This window comes from Cetorhinus maximus, chromosome 5 (genome assembly GCF_964194155.1).
Source record: "Cetorhinus maximus chromosome 5, sCetMax3.hap1.1, whole genome shotgun sequence".
Taxonomy (NCBI): Eukaryota; Metazoa; Chordata; class Chondrichthyes; order Lamniformes; family Cetorhinidae; genus Cetorhinus; species Cetorhinus maximus.
In genome coordinates, this window is record NC_135883.1 from 8,520,708 (window position 1) to 8,540,561 (window position 19,854).

At 41.8% G+C, this 19,854-nt stretch overlaps 1 protein-coding gene across 3 annotated transcripts in view; it reads left to right on the plus strand.

Moving 5' to 3' along the window:
• The window catches only part of LOC144680482 (microtubule-associated protein RP/EB family member 3-like), a 98,893-nt gene that overhangs the window by 56,772 nt on the left and 22,267 nt on the right, over positions 1 to 19,854 (plus strand). For all 3 annotated transcript variants that reach the window (XM_078541494.1, XM_078541495.1, XM_078541496.1), the window contains one exon: positions 2,955 to 3,097. In XM_078541494.1, the coding sequence (XP_078397620.1) occupies positions 2,955 to 3,097 (143 nt within the window). The remainder of the gene's footprint in view (positions 1 to 2,954; positions 3,098 to 19,854) is intronic.

The following is a 19,854-nucleotide window of genomic DNA, read 5'->3' on the forward strand; positions in this document are numbered from 1 at the left end:
TGCCTAAATTCTTGACCTCCAGACTTGACTATTCCAGTGCTCCATCTCCACAACATTGTCTGACATGCCTTTGTCTCAGCTCATCTGCTGTTGAAACCTTCATTCATGCCTTGACTATTCCAATGCATTCCTGGCAGATCTCCCACGTTCTACCCTCTGTAAATTTGAGGTCATCCAAAACTGCTGCTTATGTCTTAACACACACCAAGACGCATTCAGCTATCACTCTGGTGCTCACTCACTTACATTGGCTCCCATCAAGCAACTTCTTAATTTAAAAATTCTTATCCTTGTTTTCAAATCCTTTCATGGCCCCGCTCCTCTCTATCTCTAAACTCCTCCAGTCGCACAACCCTCCAAGAGATCTGCGCTCATTTAATTCTCGCCTCTTACGCATCTCCAGTTTTAATCGCTCCACCATTGGTGGCTGGGTCTTCAGCTGCCTAGACCCTAAGCTCTCTGGAAGTACCTCCCTGCCCCTCTCCACCACTCTACTTCAGTTTCCTCCTTTTAGACACTCTTTAAAACCTACCTATTTAGCCAAGCTTCTGGTCATCTGACCTAATATTTCTTTGTGGCTCTGTGTCATTTTATGTTTTATAATGCTCCTGTGAAACATCTTGGCTTGTTTTATTATGTTAAAGGTGCTATAAAGATATAAGTTGTTGTTCTTATGGAAGGCCTCCCATCTTCCACACTCGATAAAGTTAAACTCATCCTAAACCATATCCTCACTTGCGCTAAATCCCTTTCACCTGTTATCTCTGTCATCCACTAATGCTTTATTTCTAAAATTCTCCTTATGTTCAAATACCTCAAGTATCACCTCTCCCTATCTCTGTAATATCTTCTAGCCTGAGAACCGTCTAACTGCTTATGCATTCTCCATTTCCTTTGCCCTCCCATTGGCAGCTGTATGTTCAATTGCTTTAAGCTCGACAATTCTTGCTCCACGAGCCTGTTTACCGTTCCATGCCTTTTCCATGGTAACGCTGAAAATCTATCTCTCTGACCAAGCATTTGGTCATCTGTCCAACTGGTCCCACTCTGAACTCTTGCCTTTTTAACTGGTCCCACTCTGAATTCTGACTGTTTCAACTGGTGTCAAATGCTTGGTCAGCGAGGTAGATTTTTAGCATTGCCACAAAGGAGAAGGCATGGAAAGGCAAAGAGGTTTGGACTTGTTGCCAATTTTTGTCTGATTGCATCCTACGAAACACTCTAGGATATTTTACCGCCTTAATGGCACTATATAAATGCATGTTGTTATAAACACAAGTATGTCTAGTTGGGTATCAAAAATGCATTCAGATGCCTTGGAAAGAGCAAGAGATAGGCTGGTAGTTTGAGTTGATAGAACGGTTGAAGATTTTTTTTAGGAGAGGGTAATGTTCCTACTTTTGAAGGGGCAGGAACATGCCTAATGGGATGAGATTATCCATGTTGACATGTTGAGTCAAAGAGACATGTAAATTTGTCAGCGATCATGCCCTTGATGACAATTTGTGTACTGCAAAGCCAATGGAGTGGCCTTGGATGTGCGTACTGCAGTTTATCCGTGGGGTGAGGTTGAGGAAAGAAAGAAAGGGCAGAAGGATCGCGAGAGAGGCATAGGGTAATAGCTGATGCAGGCTCATGTTACTGAAGTTGAGGAATCACTCATAATGCAAAGCTTGGTTGAGAATAAAAATGAGATTTTAACAAGAGGATGGTATCATGTAGGGAATATGCAGTGAATATTGAAAATCATTCATTTTTTAATAACCACATTTCTAAGGGAATCACTAATTTTGTTTATTCGTTCATGGAATGTGGATGTTGCTGACAAGTCTAACACATTGCCCATCCTAATGCTGCAATCCACATGGTGTAGTGCACCTACAGTGCTGTATGCAAATGTGTTCCAGAATTTTGACACACAATGAAGGAACAGCAATATAGTTCCAAGGCAGGATGGTGTGTGACTTCAAGGGGAACTTGCAGGTGGTAGTGTTCCCATGTGGCTGCTGCCCTTTCCCTCCTAGGTGTGGAGGTCGAGACTTGGAAAGTGGTTTTGGTGAGTTGCTGCAGATGGTACACACTGCTGCCACGGAAGTGAATGTTTAAGGTGGTGGTTAGGGCACCAATCAAGCGGGCTGCTTTTTTCTGGATGATATTGAGCTGCTTAGTGTTGTTGGAGGTGCATTCATCCAGTCAAGTTGAGAGTATTCTATTACATACCTGATTTGCACTAATTGTAATGTCATTGGGTGCCTGAAATGAAAATTGTTCAACACTAACAACCCTCACCTTTATGGCCAATGTGCCTGAAGAGTTGATAAAAATTCCAGTTTTTTTCTTTTGAAAAAAAGCTACTCCTGAATAAATTATTTTTGCACATTTGTACATTTCACCTTCTAAATGGTGGAAATTTGGGGAGTCAGAAGTTGATTTATATGCCACAGAATACCCAGCCTCTGACCTACTCTTGTAGCCACAGTATTTATGTGACTGGTCCAGTTAAATTTCTGGTCATTGGTGACCTCCAGGATATTGAGTATGGGATCCAGCAATGGTAATGCAGTTGATGTCAAGGGAAGGTGGTTGGTCTCTTGTTGGAGATTATTATTGCCTGGCACTTGTGTAGTGTGAATGTTAATTGGAAGATTGGAAGGCTGACAGTTTTTTTAATCAACCCCGAATAAATACTGCATGAAGTGTCTTGTTAACTTTCTGGAATGCCTACTCCTGTCAGTCATCGTAACAGAAATGATCTCCTGAAAATTTCCAGCATGTCAGTATTTTGAGCCCCATTCCACCTCCCACTTCACACCAAATACAGAAAATAAAAGATTAGATTCGTCACTAGGAAAATGTTCTACTTTCTAGATTATCAGTCAGGAATCAGTTCTAAAATACTGAAATGCAACGTTTGAAATTGTTCTGAAATGATCTATTTTCGATTCTGCTTTAAGTGCCGCAGAGAACATCTCCAACAGCACCTAAGGTCACAAGAACACCAAATGTACCATCCTCAATGGGGATAAGGAAAACCCAACACTTAGCCAGAAATGGAGCCAGTGATGCAGATGCCCAGATAATAGAGCTGAATCAGCAGGTAAGCTTAATTTTAGTGCTACAGGGGTAACCGACCTAGATATTGTACTTGGACTGCATAATCAGCAAAAATATGAATATTCTGCTCCTATTAGGTGTCTCTAAATGGGGAAAATTGAGTAATGGAACAAAAACTCTAAAAGAAAATAATGCCTTCACAAATTAAGGACACACTGAAAAAGTAAAGAGGAGTAGAAATGTTAGAGAATGATGCACTTTTCATTAGCTTTGTGTTATAGTTTCTTAGCATTCCTTATTTTGGCGAGATCTTCATACAAAGTTCAGTTTATGGATTGACAGTCTAATTAGCTGTTTGATCAATATGTTGTGAATTATTTTTATCCTCTCACTAAATAAGTATTTATATTTTAGGGGTAAAAGTCTAATAACAACAAACCTACGTTTACAAGAATGTGCTTGGAATGAATAATCCCATTTGACTCATCAGTCCAGTTCTTCCAATTGACAATGTACATTTTATACTGACAGGAACCTTTCTTAATTTATTTAATTTTTAAAGGGGGCAAACAATTACAAATTATATTTCTGAGAAAGCTTAATATTTTCCCTAAACATCCAGTACTTTTAAAAAAACAAATTGAGTTCTTTTCACAAAGCTATGTCAGGATAGCTGCTGAGAGGATTATTTTCCTTCATTGAGGAATCTAGAACTAGGGGGCACATCTTCAAAATAAGGAGTCTTTCATTTAAGACAGAGATGAAAAGTTTCTTTTTTCAGAGAGTTGTTAATTGTTGGAATTCTGGTCATTGAATATATTCAAAGCTGAAAGAAAATGCTGCAAAAACTCAGCAGGTCTGACAGCATCTGTGGAGAGAAAAACAGAGTTGATGTTTCGAGTCCGTATGATTCTTCTTCAGAGCTACAGAGAAGTAGAGATGTGATGAAATTTCTACTGCTTAAGGTAGGGGAGCAGGTGAAGCAGGATAGAAGGCCAGCGTTGGTGGGGGTAAAGGAGTGATTGACAAAGATGTTATGAACAAAAGGACAAAGGGGGGTATTAATGGTAGTGGTAAGGGCTAAAAAAGGTGCTGATAGTGGCATAAAGGTAAGAAAGCAGAATGATAATAGCAGAACAGGGGTAAGCAGTCTGGAAAGAACAACATGAACAAGTAACAGGTGGCCCGGGTGGGGTGGGGGGAGGGGGCGGTGGTGGGGATAAAGGATCAAAAATGGTGTCAAAATCAAAAAAGGGGGATAAAACAATGAATAAAAATAAGTGGATGAAAAGAATGAATTTTGAAAAAAGGGATAAAAAAGGGATGAAGATGGAGGAGAGAGTTCATGGCCTGAATTGTTGAACTCAGTGTTAACTCCGGAAGGCTGTAAAGTGTCTAATCGGAAGATGAGGTGCTGTTCCTTCAATTTGTGTTGGGCTTCGCTAGAACATTGCAGCAGGCTAAGGATGGGCATGAGAGCAGGATGATGTGTTGAAATGGCAAGAGACTGGAAGGTCTGGGTCATGCTTGCGGACAGACCAAAGGTGTTCCGCAAAGCGGTTACCCAGTTTGCGTTTGGTCTCTCCAATGTAGAGGAGACCGAGTTGGGAGCAGCAAATGCAATAGACCAAACTGAAGGACGTGCAAGTGAAGCACTACTTCACCTGGAAGGAGTGTTTGAGCCCTTGGACGGTGAGGGAGTAAAGGGGCAGGTGTTGCACCCTCTGCGATTGCATGGGAAGGTGCCGAGGTGTTGGGGGTGATGGAGGAGTGGACCAGAATGTCGTGGAGGGAATGGTCTCTGTGGAATGCCGACGGGGGTAGGGGGTGAGGGGAAGACGTGTTTGGTGGTGGCATCATGCTGGAGTTGGTGGAAATGGCTGAGGATGATCCTTTGAAAGCGGAGGCTTGTGGGGTGAAAAGTGGGGACAAGGGGGACTCTATCATGGTCCTGGGAGGGAGAGGAAGGTGTGAGGGCAGAGGCTCAAGAGATGGGTCGGACACGGTTGAGGGCCCTGTCAACCACAGTGGGTGGGAAACCTCGGTTAAGGAAGAAGGAAGACGTGAGAAGCGCTATTTTGGAAAGTGGCATCATTGGAACAGATGTGATGGAGGCGAAGGAACTGAGAGACTGGGATGGAGTCCTTACAGGAAGCAGGGTGTGAGGAGCTGTGGCCGAGGTAGCTATGGGAGTCGGTAGGCTTGTAATGAATATTGGTTGACAGTCTATTACCAGAAATGGAGACAGAGAGGTCAAGGAAGGGAAGGGAAGTGTTGGAGATGGACCATGTGAAGGTGATAGAGGAGTGGAAATTGGAAGCAAAATTGATAAATTTTTCCAGGTCCAGACGAGAGCATGAAGTGGCACCGAAACAGTAATCGATGTACTGTAAAAAGAGTTGTGGGAGGGGGCCTGAGTGGGACTGGAACAGGGGTAAGCACTCTGAAAAGAACAACATGAACAAGTAACAAATGGCCCCAATGGGGTGGAGTGGGGGGAGGGTACGGTGTTGGGGAAGAAAAGATTCAAAATGGGATAAAAAGGGGGATAAAACAATGAATAAAAATAAAAATAAGTGAATAAAAAATAATGAATTTTGAAAAAAAGGATAAAAATCAATCTCTCCTTTGCCTCCGCCTATCGCTGGCCTTCTATCCTGCTTTACCTGCTCCACCCACCTTAAGCAGTAGAAATTTCATCACATTTCTACTTCTCTGTATTCCGAAGAAGGGTCATACAGACTCGAAACGTCAACTCTGTTTTTATCCCCACAGATGCTGTCAGACCTGCTGAATTTTTGCAGCATTTTCTGTTTTTTTTCCAGCATCCGCAGTATTTTGCTTTTATATTTAAAGCCGAGTTAGATTTTGATCTAAAAGGGAGATGAGGACGATGGAGAGGAAGCAGGAAAGTGGAGTTAAGGCCACAGTCTGATCAGCCATGATCTTATTGAATGGTGGAGTAGGCTTGAGGGGCCAAATGCCCTACTCCTCCTATTTCTTATGAGATGTTTCTTAGCTAAATGAGATATAGGTTATTAAATGAGCCTCTTGACCTCCATAGTACTGGTCTATTACACCAAAATAAGCTATACAAAACCTATTGAAGCAATTTTGCCTTCTATATATTTAAGAAAGGAAACAAGGATATATACGCTGTTGCTGTATAAGGTTAACTGTATGCAAATTAAATTATATTGTTTTTGTTTGCTAAAATTACACCTACTCTGGTAATAGATAATAGTTACCTCTGCCTAAAATACACATAAAGCAATATGATTTTTTCATACAAAGAACGGTATTTAATGTAGGAAATAAGAAATGTCCCTATGATTTAAAAAGGGCATTCACCACTGCCACTCACTGTGTAATTGCTTCAGTCATATTTAGATTTTTTTAAGTGTACCTCTTTTCAGCAGTTTTTTCTTGCTAGCTGGTTTAAGAGATTTGGTGACACAAGCCCATTTATGTTTCCTTTTCTTTGCTGAGATGTGCTACTATACAAACTTATGGCAACCACCAGCAATGCAGATCTTAAACCTTTTACTAATTGCAATATCTTACAGAAAACTATTTCTCACCAGCAAGAAAACTGCAATATTCAGCATGTTTCAAACATCTCATGGTTATCAGAGTAAACAAACTGTGACTCTTTTGCAGAATTTTTATTGTCCTGGATTTTGTAGTCTGCCATGAATCATTATACCTACTATGGGCTTTTACACTGGAAATTGCTGTGATTAGAAAGCCATTATGATGCACTGACCTCTCCAGGGAAACTGGGGCTTGTGTGAGCAGTAATGCCTTACCTAATCAGACTTAAGAATCTTTACTGAGGCACACAGAGTCTGAACCAGGAATGTAAGTTAGAATAGTTAATTCAATGCCAAATCATATGCAGAATGCAACATAATTGGGGTTAAGATAGGGAAAGTAAAAGAGCGAGGGATAATTTAAAACATAATTTAAAAAAATTTCCAATGATAATTCAAATCTGATGGAATGAGACACTATATTTGTAGACCTGCTGAGTTTTTCCAGCCTTTTATGTTTTTATACCATGTTTGTAGAAGTTGGTTTCCAGTAACAGAGCGCTTGTTAGCCAGTAATTCAGACCATGAAAAAATTACTTTTGCTGGAACGAACAATCCCTAACTTTGGCAAGTTTAGTAGGTATCTATTATATAAGTATTTCCATGCATTTCGATGTTGAGGCCCTTGATGAGGCACCGTTATAACAAAGGGTCTGCTGATAGCCTCACTATTATTTTTATTGCCTAATCAGGGTCATTATGGTTTCCGTGTGAAATGAAATAAAACTTGAAGTGAGCAGTAGAAAAACACATCATTGTTAAAAATTGTCCAGTATCGGGCAACAGATTTTAAAGCGCTATTGCAGGAGAAATTGATTCAGATTAGGTTTTGTCTAGGGTTATATTGTGATGTCTAAGGTGGTCCAGAGTCGTCCCCACATATTGACTCATATAAAGAAACTGTCACAGCCAGCAGTTAACGTAAGTATAATTGAAAACTGAAGAGTTTCACGCTTAACTCACTTGGATGATGTCAAGGACCTGATGAATTTCATTGTACCTTTTGTACAGCTATTTTAATTATGTAAACCAAAACACTAGACAGTATACTTATAAATTTTGTCAATGTACTTGTAGACATAACATTCTGCCATCAAAGATTGCAGTGTTACAATTCCAAGAATGTTTGGTAGAAATAGACTGAATCATAAGTGTAGCAAAAGCAATTTGCAGAATCCATGCTGCAACATGAGTTCTGATAATCTTAACGTAACATTATTAAACTTATATTTCAATTTGATGGTAAGAGAAATAGTGTAACTGAGAACAATCAATGTGCTTTACAAGATTAAACTCTTAACTCTATATAGTTTCCAAATAATGCAGATCATGTTCTGAAGATGTATAATCCTTTTAAGCTGAAATTAACATACACAATTGAGGTTTTTCGTGTTTATCTAAACATACAGAAGTTGGACTGTCATCTACAAGTTGTTCATCACTTCCATTTTTTTCCCTTCAGTTTCCTTTTTGTTCTTTTATTTGTAATAACTTTAAAGTAATCACAATTGACATACCACTTGTAATTTGAAAAAAAATCTCTTAAGTTTTCAAACTTTAATTAAAACTGAGTAGCTACATAAAGAGTAGCCATTCAGTTAACATTGCCCCTGTAAATTCCCTTGCATATATGTTTATTCTATCTGAGAATGCTAACAAGATTTAATACTATTGCAGTAAGTAATAAGCCTGTGAGAAAGATTTGAATGCATCAACAAATCCAGAGAGAAGAAATTATTTTTGTATTTTCTTGGCCCCCGCTCATCAACCCTGCTAAAACAATTCGAAGTCCGATCAATTGGTGGTGTTAATCAGTGATGGAATTTTGCGAGAGTTAGCATTATAACTTGAGCATTTCTTGCATCATAAGCACATTACTGATGGATCAAGCTTGAATAGAACACACAAAATCGCAGTTGTGAAATGCTGTTAATTATGTAATGCAGGGAGAAGATTTAATTATGTATATCACCACTGAAAGAATTTTGTGCAGTGGAAAAATTACTTTTCAATTATCTATATGAACAAAATAATGTGTTGTAGTTTTAATATGATTAACCCATTTGTGTGTTTTTTTAGAGCAACTTAAATAAATTAACATTCAAACTTCTGCAGTAATTCAGATAGATTGGAATAAAAATATACATTTAAGACTTTATATGTCCTTAATTTTTTGTTGAAAGTAATTGTGGATTCTGGATGAGGACTTGACAGATGATAAATAGGACTTTGTGCAGTCTTTTTACTGCAATCTTAATGCAAGATTAAATGTCCAAACATTTAATTATTAAAATTAGTTTAATCTTTCCTAAATAATGCGACAGTTCAGGCATTTTCTCAGCACCTTTATTTGTGTTAATAACTAGATGGCAAGATGCAAGCAAACAGCTGTCATGGTTTACTTGTCCAACTTTAACAGTTAACTCTGAATTGTGTGAGCCACACAGTGCTGAAGACAAAGGATGCCAGGTGCATTATGTGCAGTTCAACTTCCACTGCCGTACAGCTTCTTAGAATCATGGAATAGTTTAGCACAAAAGGAGGCCATTTTGACTCATCAAGGCCATCTCTTTTGAAGAGCAACCCATTTAGTCCCACTCTCCTCTTTCCTCATTTCCCTACACTTTTTTTCTCTTCTCAAGAATTTATTCGGTTCCATTTTGATGACTACTATCGATTCTGTATCCACCACCCTGTCACGCAGTGCAGTCCAAATACTAACTACTTGACGTGTTTCTTTTTTAAATCCTCAAGTCACCTCTGGTTCTTTTGCCAATCACTTAATTTGTGCCCCCTGATTATTCAGTCTTCAGCCATTGGCAAATTTTTATTTACTCTATCCAAACCCTTCATGATTTTAAACACCTCTATCAAATCTGCTCTTGGTGATTTGTGCTTGAATGAGAACAATCCCAGTTTCTCCAGTTTATCCACATAACTGTAATCCATCATCCCTGGAACCATTCTAGTAAATCTCTGCTGTACCCTCTCCAAAACCTTCACATCCTTCTTAATGTGTGTTGTCCAGAATTGGGCATTGTACTCCAGTGGGGACTGAGCTAGTATTTGATAGAGTATCAGTATAACTTCCTGGCTTTTGTAAAATCAGAGTAGAATAGAATCAGAGAAGGGATACAGAACAAAAGGGGCCATTTGGCTTGTCAAGTCCATGCTGGTTGTCTGGAAGAACAACTTAGTTAGCCTCGCTCCCCCGCACTATCCCATATGCCTGCAACTTTTCTCCCTTCAGGTGCTCATCCAATTCACCTTAGAAGGATGAGTGAACCTGCATCCACCACACTTCCAAGCAGTGCATTTCAGATTGTAACCACTCACTGTGCAAAAAATATTTTCCTTATACCATTTTTGGGTCTTGTGACAATAATTCTAAATAAAAATAATCCCACCATGGTGAAGTTTGAATTCAATTAAAACCTGCAATTAAAAGTCTAATGATGACCATGAAACCATTGTCGATTGTCGTAAAAACCCATCTGGTTCACTGATGTCCTTTAGAGAAAGGAAATCTGCCGCCCTTACTGGTCTGGCTGACGTGTGACTCCAGACCCACAGCAATGTGGTTGACTCTTAAAACGCTCTCTGAAATGGCCCAGCCAGCCAGTCAGTTGTATCAAAACCGCTAAAAAGTCTCAAAGGAATGAAACCGGACGGACCACCCGGCATCGACCTAGGCACTGGAAACGACAATGGCAAACTCAGCCCTGTTGACCCTGAAAAGTCCTCCTTGCTAACATCTGGGGTGTTGTGCTAAAATTGGGAGAGCTGTCTCACAGACTAGCCAAGCACCAGCCTGACATAGTGATATTCATTGAATCATACCATACAAACAATGTCCCAGATGCCACAATCATCATCCCTGGGTTTGTCCTGTCCCACCGGCAGGACAGACCCAGCATAGGTGGCGGCACAGTGGTATACAGTCGAGAGGGAGTTGCCCTGGGAGTCCTCAACATCAAGTCTCCGATCAAGTCTCATGGCATCAGGTCAAACTTGGGCAAGGAAACTTCCTGCTGATTACTATGTACCGCCCCACCTCAGCTGTTGAATCAGTACTCCTCCATGTTGAACACCATTTGGAGGAAGCACTGAGGGTGGCAAGACCGCAGAATGTACTCTGGATGGGGGAACTCAACGTCCATCACCAAGAGTGACTCGGTAGTACCACAACTGACAAAGCTGGTTGAGTCCTAAAGGGCATAGCTGCTAGATTGGGTCTGTGGCAGGTATGAGGGAACCAACAAAAGGGAAAAACATACTTGGCCTTATCCTCACCAACCTGTCTGCAGCAGATGCATCTGTCCATTACCATATCAGTAGGCATGACCACTGCACAGTCCTTGTGGAGACAAAGTCCCGTCTTTACATTAAGGATATCCTCCATCTGTTGTGTGGCACTACTATCATGCTAAATAGGATAGATTTGGAACAGATCCAGCAGCTCAAGACTGGGCAACCATGAGGCGCTGAGGGCCATTAGCAGCAGCAGCAGAATTGTACTCAACCACAATCTGTAACTTCATGGCCCGGCATACCCCCCACTCTACCATTATCACCAGGCCAGGGGATCAACCCTAGTTCAATGAAGAGTGCAGGAGGGCATGCCAGGAGAAGCACCAGGCATACCTAATAGTGAGGTGTCTATCTGGTGAAACGACAACACAGGACTACATGCATGCTAAACAGCATAAGCAGCAAGTGATAGAAAGTGCTAAGTGATTCCACAAGCTCTGCCACATCCAGTCGTCAATGGTGGTGCACAGTTAAACAACTATCTGGAGAAGGAGGCTCCACAAATATCCCCATCCTCAGTGATGGGGAAGCCCAGCACAGCAGTGCAAAAGATAAGGCTGAAGCACTTACTACAATCTTCAGCCAGAAATGCCAAGTGGATGATCTATCTCGACCAAAGGTCCCCAGCGTCACAGATGCCAGTCTTCAGTCAGTTCGATTCACACCACCTAATATCAAGAAATGGCTGAAGGCACTGGATACTGCAAAGGCTATGGGTCCTGACAATATTCCAGCAATATACTGAAGACTTTAGCTCCAGAACTTACTGCATCTCTAGCCAAGCTGCTCCAGTACTGGCATCTACCCAGCAATGTGGAAAATGCCCTGTACACAAAAAGCAGGACAAATCCAACCTGGCCAATTACCGCCCCATCAGTTTACTCTTGATCATCAGTAAAGTGATGGAAGGAGTTATCAACAGTGCCATCAAGCGGCACTTACTTAGCTATAACCTACTCACTGACGCTCAGTTTGGGTTCCACCACAGTCGCTCAGCTTCTGACCTCATGACAGTCTTGGTTCAATATGGACAAAAGAGCTAAATTCCAGAGGGGAGGCAAGAGTGACTGCCCTTGACATCAAGGCCACATTTGAATGAGTGTGGCTTCAAGGAGCCCTAGCAAAACTGGATTCAATGGGAATTGAAGGGAAACACTCTGCTGGCTGGAGTATACTCAGCATAAAGAAAGATGGTTGTGGTTGTTGGAGATCAGTCATCTCAGTTCCAGGCCATCACTGCAAGAGTTCCTCAGGGTAGTGTCCTAGGCCCAACCATCTTCAGCTGCTTCATCAATGACCTTCCTTCCATCATAACGTCAGAAGTGGGGATGTTCACTGATGATTGCACAATGTTCAGCACCATTCACGACTCCTCAGATACTGAAGCAGCCCATGTCCAAATGCAGCAAGACCTGGACCCCACCCAAGTGCCAGGCAATGACTATCTCCAACAAGAGACAATCTAACCATTGCCCTTGACATTGAATGGCATTACCACCACTGAATTCCCCCACTATCGACATCCTAGGGGTTATGATTGACCAGAAATTGAACTGGACTAGCCATATAAATACAGGTCAGACGCTAGGATTCCTGCGGCGAGTAACTCACCTCCTGACTCCCCAAATCCTGCCCATAATCTACAATGCACATGTCAGGAGTGTGATGGAATACTTCCCACTTGCCTGAATGAGTGCAACTCCCACAACACTCAAGAAGTTTGACACTGTCCAGGACAAAGTAGCCCGTTTGATTGGCACCCCATCTACACACATTCACTCCCTTCACCACCGACACACAGTGACAGCAGTGTGTACCATCTACAAGAAACACTGCAGAAACTCACTAACTCTCCTTAGACAGCACCTTCCAAACCAACGACCTCTACCGTCTAGAAGGACAAGGGCAGCAGATTGATGGGAACGCCACCCCTTGGAAGTTCCCCTCCGAGCCACTCACCAAACTGACTTGGAAATATATCGCCATTCCTTCACTGTCACTGGGTTAAAATCCTGGAACTCCCTGCCTAACAGCACTGTGGGTGTACCTACACCACATGGACTGCAGTGGTTCAAGAAAGCAGCTCACCACCACCTTCTCAAGGGCAACCAGGAATGGGCAATAAATGCTGGCCCAGCCAGCGGAGCCCATATCCCTGAATGAATAAAAAAAAAGTGTCTCCTACTTCTCGATCATTCCTAACCATGGGTTCGGCTCCTCTCTATTTACTCTGTCTAGACTTTTTAAGATTTTAAATACCGTTATCAAATCACCTCTCAACCTTCTCCAAGGAGAATGATCTGAGCCTCCACACCCTATCCATCTAACTGAAGTCCCTCCCATCCCTGGAGCCATTCTTGCAAATCGTTTTTGTACCCTCACCAATGCCTTTGTATTCTTCATAAAGTGCAGTGCCCAGAATTGGACACAATACTCTATGTGAGGCCACACCAGTATTTTAAAAATTTTCATCAAACTTCTTTGCTTTTGTGCTCTATGCCTCTATTTATAGATCCCATATGCCTTTTTAATCACTTGCTCAACCTGCCCTGCCTCCTTCAATAATTTGTACACAAAATCTCCTGGGTCTCTTTGCTCCTGTAATCCCTTGAGAATTGTAGCCTTTAGTTTATATAGCCTCTTCTTGTTCTTTCTACCAAAATATACCACTTCACACTTCTCTGTGTTAAATTTCATCTGCCACGCATATGCCCATTCTACCTGCCTGATGGTGGTCTCTTGAAGTTTATCACTATCCTTCCCACAACTCACAGGACTTCCAAGTTTTGTCTCATCTGCAGATTTTGAAATTGTGCCCTTTACACCTATGTGTAAGTTGTTATTATATATTAAGAAAAGCAGTGGTCGTACTACTGACTTCTGGTGAACCCCACTGTATTGCTTCCTCCAGTCTGAGAAACCAACTGTAAACCATTACTGTTTCCATTCACTAAGCCAACTTTAAATCCATGCTGCCACTGCACCTGGACCACCTCTTTAATGGCAGCCAATTGTTCCATACCAATTTTGCCTGCAAACCTTTGATTTCAATTTACCTGAAACAAATCTGCTCTCAACCCTCTGAAATTGATCCTCTAGCTTCCTCCTTTTCCACATCGAACCTAAACCTTGTGATACAGTTCGTAAATGTTCCTGACACTTGATCTACTTGACCCACCACATTCCCTAGAACCAAATCCAGGAATGCCTCCTTTCATGTTGCTCTGGAAACATACTGATCAAAAAGAATTCTCCTGAATTCACTTCAGAAACGTTTGCCCCTCTCTGCCCTTTGTAATCCTATTATACTAGTCTACATTATAGCATCTCAGAATTGTTGTAACACAGAAGGAGGTACTACAGACAGGGATGAGAGAAAACTACTGAACCTCCTGTTCTCTTCCTTTATTGTCTGTAATCAATGCGTTTTTGAAAAAGATGTGTGCGCGTCTTAACCTGAGTGTGTGGACTATCTGACCAGCAGAAAGTGTTTTGTGGTTTTAAGTAAGAGGATTGTTTATTCACACGTTCACCCCGCAAGTCTAATGTCATGTTACTCGCTCACCAGTCTCTCTCTTTCTCTTTCTTCCATACACATACACACGCACTCTTTCCCTCTCAAAGAAAAATACAGTTAAAGACAATAGTGCACTTTTACAAGTTATTAACAAAATAATAGTTTGTAATTCATGAGATTGGCTGGTCTTGGCAAAAAGCACGTGTTGCGCGGCATTTGTTGCGCGCCCAGGAACGAAGGTGTTTTCACTCCTGGCAGGTAATCGAGAGGATTCAATGGCCAGAGTCGTATATCAGAATTATTGCAAGATTCCCTCAAAGGGATGAATTTTCATCACTCTCAAAATTAATTACCACTTGTCTCGTTGCCAGGAAGTCGGTTTTCCATACCGGTGGACTGGTCAAGGAATAGGCTTGGAGACCTTAAGATGTTGCAGTCTCCAGTTTTTAAAGATGTAGATGTTGCTGCCCTTTCTGGTACTGTTGACTGCAGTTGTTGTGTGTTCTGAAAACAGCACTGAAGGGTTTCTTTTGAAAAGGGCTACCAACATGGCTGCCTTGTGGTCCTTCACGGCTCCCTTCCAAATAGGGTGTTTGGCATAAATTGTCTGTGTGTGTGCAGACTTTCACCCTGGGGGTCTACGACAAACACTGTCTTTTATTCTGTAAAGACCCATTCAAGTCAGGAAATCTCTAGATGGCCTCAGGATATGAATATTGATATTAGATTGGAATGTGTCCTTTTGTTCTCAAAACATTGTGGCAGCCTTAATCCATAGGTCAAGTCAGGTGACTTGGCCATTTTTTTGCAACATTTTAATGCGCGTTTTTGAAAAGAAATGTTAGCTCCAGAAGATTCCAAACTGATTACAATTCATGTTTTAAAAGTTATAGATAACACATGCTTTTACTGGACATGACAGAGGCTATTTGGCTCACTGTGTCTGTACTGGTTCTCCGTGTGAGCAACTTACTTAGTGGTACTTCCGTGCCTTCTACCCATAGCCCTGCACATTCTTCCTTTTCAAATAATCCAATTCCCTCTTGAATGCCTCGATTGAACGTGCCCCCACCACGCACCCAGGCAGTGTATTCAGATCCAAACCACCTGCTGCGTGAAAGATTTTTATCTCACGTCGTCATTGTTGTTTTTGCCAATTAGTTTAAATCTGTGCCCTCTTTTCTTGACCCTTCCACCAGCGGGAACGGCTTTTCCCTATCTACTCTGTCCAGATCCCTCATAATTTTGAATACCTCTGTCAAATCTCCTTTCAAACTTTTCTTCCCCAAGGAAAATGGTCCCAACTTCTCCAATCTGTCTACATAACTCAAGTTCCTGAACCCTGGGACTATTCTCGTGAATCTTTTCCTATAGTGTAGCTCCCAGAACTTGATTCAATACTTCAGTTGAGGCCGAACCAGTGGTACACCCTTTCCTGAGCAAAGTGCACATTTGCAATTCTCCAGTCCTCTGGCACTCCCACCCCTGAGACTAGAGAAGACTGGAAAATTATGGCTAGCCCCTCTAGAATTTCAACTCTCACATGCCTCGATATCCTTGGATGCATCCCATCCAGTCTTGGTGCTTTATCAACTTGAAGTATAGACAGTCTATCTAATACCTCATCATCAATTTTAAATCATTCTAATGTATTAATTAACTCCTCTTTCACTGAGGCCTGGGGAGCATCTTCTTCTTTGGTAAAGACAGATGCAAGGTATTCATTTAATACCTTAGCTATTCACTCTGCCTCCATGTGTAAATCCTGTTTTTGGTCCCTAATTGGCTTCATTCCTCCTTTTACCACCCTTTTACTATTTATATGCCGATAGAAAACATTTGGATTCCCTTTTATATTAGATGTTTGTCTCTTTATACTCCCTCTTTGCTCCTCTTATTTGCTTTTTCACTTCCCCTCTGACCCTTCTGTATTCAGCCTGGTTCTCGATTGTATTGTCCACCTGACATCTGCCATAAGCATGCTTTTTCTTCATCTTAATCTCTATCTCTTTTGCCATCCAGATGCACAGCCTTCCCACTTAGACCATAAGACATAGGAGCAGAAATTAGGCCATTCGGCCCATTGAGTCTGCTCCGCCATTCAGTCATGGCTGATAAGTTTCTCAACCCCATTCTCCCGCCTTCTCCCTGTAACCTTTGATCCCCTTACCAATCAAGAACCTATCTATCTCAGTCTTAAATACACTCAATGACCTGGCCTCCACAGCCTTCTGTGGCAATGAATTCCATAGATTCACCACTCTCTGACTAAAGAGGTTTCTCCTAATCTCTGTTCTAAAAGGTCTTCCCTTTACTCTGAGGCTGTGCCCTCGGGTCCTAGTCTCTCCTACTAATGGAAACATCTTCCCCACGTCCACTCTATCCAGGCCTTTCAGTATTCTGTAAGTTTCAATCAGATTCCCCCCTCATCCTTCTAAACTCCATCGAGTATAAACCCAGAGTCTTCAAACGTTCCTCATATGTTAAGCCTTTCATTCCTGGGATCATTCTCGTGAACCTCCTCTGAACCCTCTCCAGGGCCAGCACATCCTTCCTGAGATACGGGGCCCAAAATTGCTCACAATATTCTAAATGTGGTCTGACCAGAGCCTTATAAAGCCTCAGCAGCACACCCCTGCTTTTATATTCTAGTCCTCTAGAAATAAATGCCAACATTGCATTTGCCTTCCTAACTACTGACTCAACCTGCAAGTTAACCTTAAGAGAATCCTGGACTAGGACTCCCAAGTCCCTTTGCACTCCAGATTTCTGAATTCTCTCCCCATTTAGAAAATAGTCTATGCCTCTATTCTTCCTACCAAAGTGCATGAGCTCACACTTCCCCACGTTGTATTCCATCTGCCACTTCTTTGCCCATTCTCCTAACCTGTCCAAATCCTTCTACAGCCTCCCCACCTCCTCAATATTACCTGTCCCTTCACCTATCTTTGTATCATCTGCAAACTTAGCCAGGATGCCCTCAGTTCCTTCATCTAGATCATTAATGTATAAAGTGAAAAGTTGTGGTCCCAACACTGATGGGAATATATCTTGTCTGTGCCCAAACTGTTTCTTCTGTGATGCCTGTGCATTCTTCAGATATCGTTTGGCCTGCCAACCTTTGATACCAGTTGATTTGGGCCATTCTCACTGCATTGAAATTGGAGTTTTCCCTACATTCATACTGTCATGGATTGTTCCTTGTAATTTCCCACAAGCAAGCTAACCCTTATGATAGAATGATCACTGTCCCCTAAATGTTCCCCTACTGACACTTGATCCACTTGACCATTAGGATAATTGATGTCCATCATTATTGGCAGTGGCATAGTGGTATTGTCACTGGACTAGTAATCCAGAGACCCAGGGTAATGCTCTGGTTTGAATCCCACCAAGGCAGATGGTAAAATTGGAAAACAATGAAAAATCTGGAATTAAAAAGTCTAATGATGACAATGAAAGCATCTGGTTCTTTCCTCAGGAAGGAAATCTGCTGTCCGTACCTGGCCTGGCCTATGTGTGACTCCAGACTGCAGCATTGTGGTTGACTCTTAAATGTGCTCTGAAATGGCCTAGTAAGCCACTCAGTTCTCAAGGGCAATTAGGGATGAGCAATAAATATTGGCCTAGCCAGTGACATGATGCAAATTTCTCCTCCAAGTCTTTTCCACTAGTTGTCGGCCTTTTGAATACACCCAGTAGTCTCATGATGCCTCAATTGTTTCTTTTCTTTATCTAAAATGACCTTAACCCTCTAGGATATTTTCTCTCCAGCACTGTAATATTCTCCTTAATCTCTACGATCCCTCCTCCTTTCTTTCCTGAACACCTTGTACCCAGGAATATTTAGTATCCAGTCCTGCCCTGAAAAGTGCTATGCATGAAACTTTCAGCCTCGTGGATGCACTGCAGTGACACCAGCTGCTGCTCAAGCTCTGAAACCCAGAGCTCGTGTTCCTCCAGCTGATGACATTTTGCTACACATGTAGTTGTCCACAACTCAAGAAGCATCCTGGTGTTCTTACATGGCACAGGCCTTGCATATGACGTGACTGAGGTGCCCTGCCATGTCTCTATTTATCAGACTGTCTAACTTAATAGAAATAAAGTTAGTCCCAAGGATTACAAATGATTTACGAACTGCTTTTACTCTCCTGCCACCTGCAATCGAGGATTTAAACTCGAGCACCTACAGGTCTCTCTGCCCTTGCATTCCCTTTTAAAGTTGCATCATTTTGCATGTATTGTTTCTCCCCATTTGTAGTAATATGGTTTTATTTAGTGTGTAATGTACCTTTAAGAATAATATTGTTAAGGAAGATCACATGATCTGTAGTAACCAATAGGAGAGTAGTGCAGGCTACCTCAGGAGTCAGTGTAGAGATTCAGTTGGAGTTGAAAACACAAGTGTAATTGCTGCTGAGCATATTGTAAATTAATTTAAAGTTTCCACCCAAGAAGTGTCTGCTGATCAACTCTATCATTAATAGTGCAACTTAGCCACCCTACAAAAAACTGGTGACGAGGATAAAACAGGATTGAACAGAAGAAATCAAGTTAGAAAGAAATCGGCACTGTACCTCGCCCAGTGATTGTAAGTAGCATGCTCTGTTAGAATTGAGGAGGTTATCCCCTCAAAATGCCACAATTTGGGAGAATGGATCCTTTTGAGCTGCCACAGATGATTGGTCTCAATATGTAGAACGCCTCACGTTCTTTTTTCAAGCAAATGAGATTACGGGGGAAGAGAAAAGGGGAGCGATCCTCTTGAGTACTTCTGGGAGCAAAACCTACAGTCTGATTCGAAGTTTGATGGCAAGCAGCGCCCCAGATTCAAAGAATTTTGATGAATTGGTGGACCTTGTGAAAGGTCACTTTCAACCAGAGCCCTCAGTCATGATACAGAGGTCCAGGTTCATTTCGCGAAATAGAGCCCCGGGTGAGACAGTTGCATGCTACGTGGCAAATTTGAAGCAGCTAATGGAACTTTGTGAGTTCAGTACGACTCTGAATGACATGCTCAGAGATCGTTTAGTGTGGGGGATGTGAAAAAGGACACTATTCTGAAAAGATTATTGTCTGAAGTGAATCTGGATTTTGAGAAAGGGGCTAGAGATAGCGCTGGCCATGAAAAGCACAGTAAGAAATTCAAAAGCAATACAGGGTGCGCAAAATAGTGCCGTCCTCCCCATTGGGTGGGAAACCCCAGCCGAAAGAGGTGCTAAAAAGTGAGACTCCGCCGAGAAGCGGGAAACAGCCCCCACTAGCTGAAGACTGAAAGAAAAATAACTTAGCAGCGAAATCGAAGAATAATTTTAATAGAGGTAGAAACAATCAGTCTTTTAGCGATTGGCAGTTTAAAAAAATCGAATGCTACTA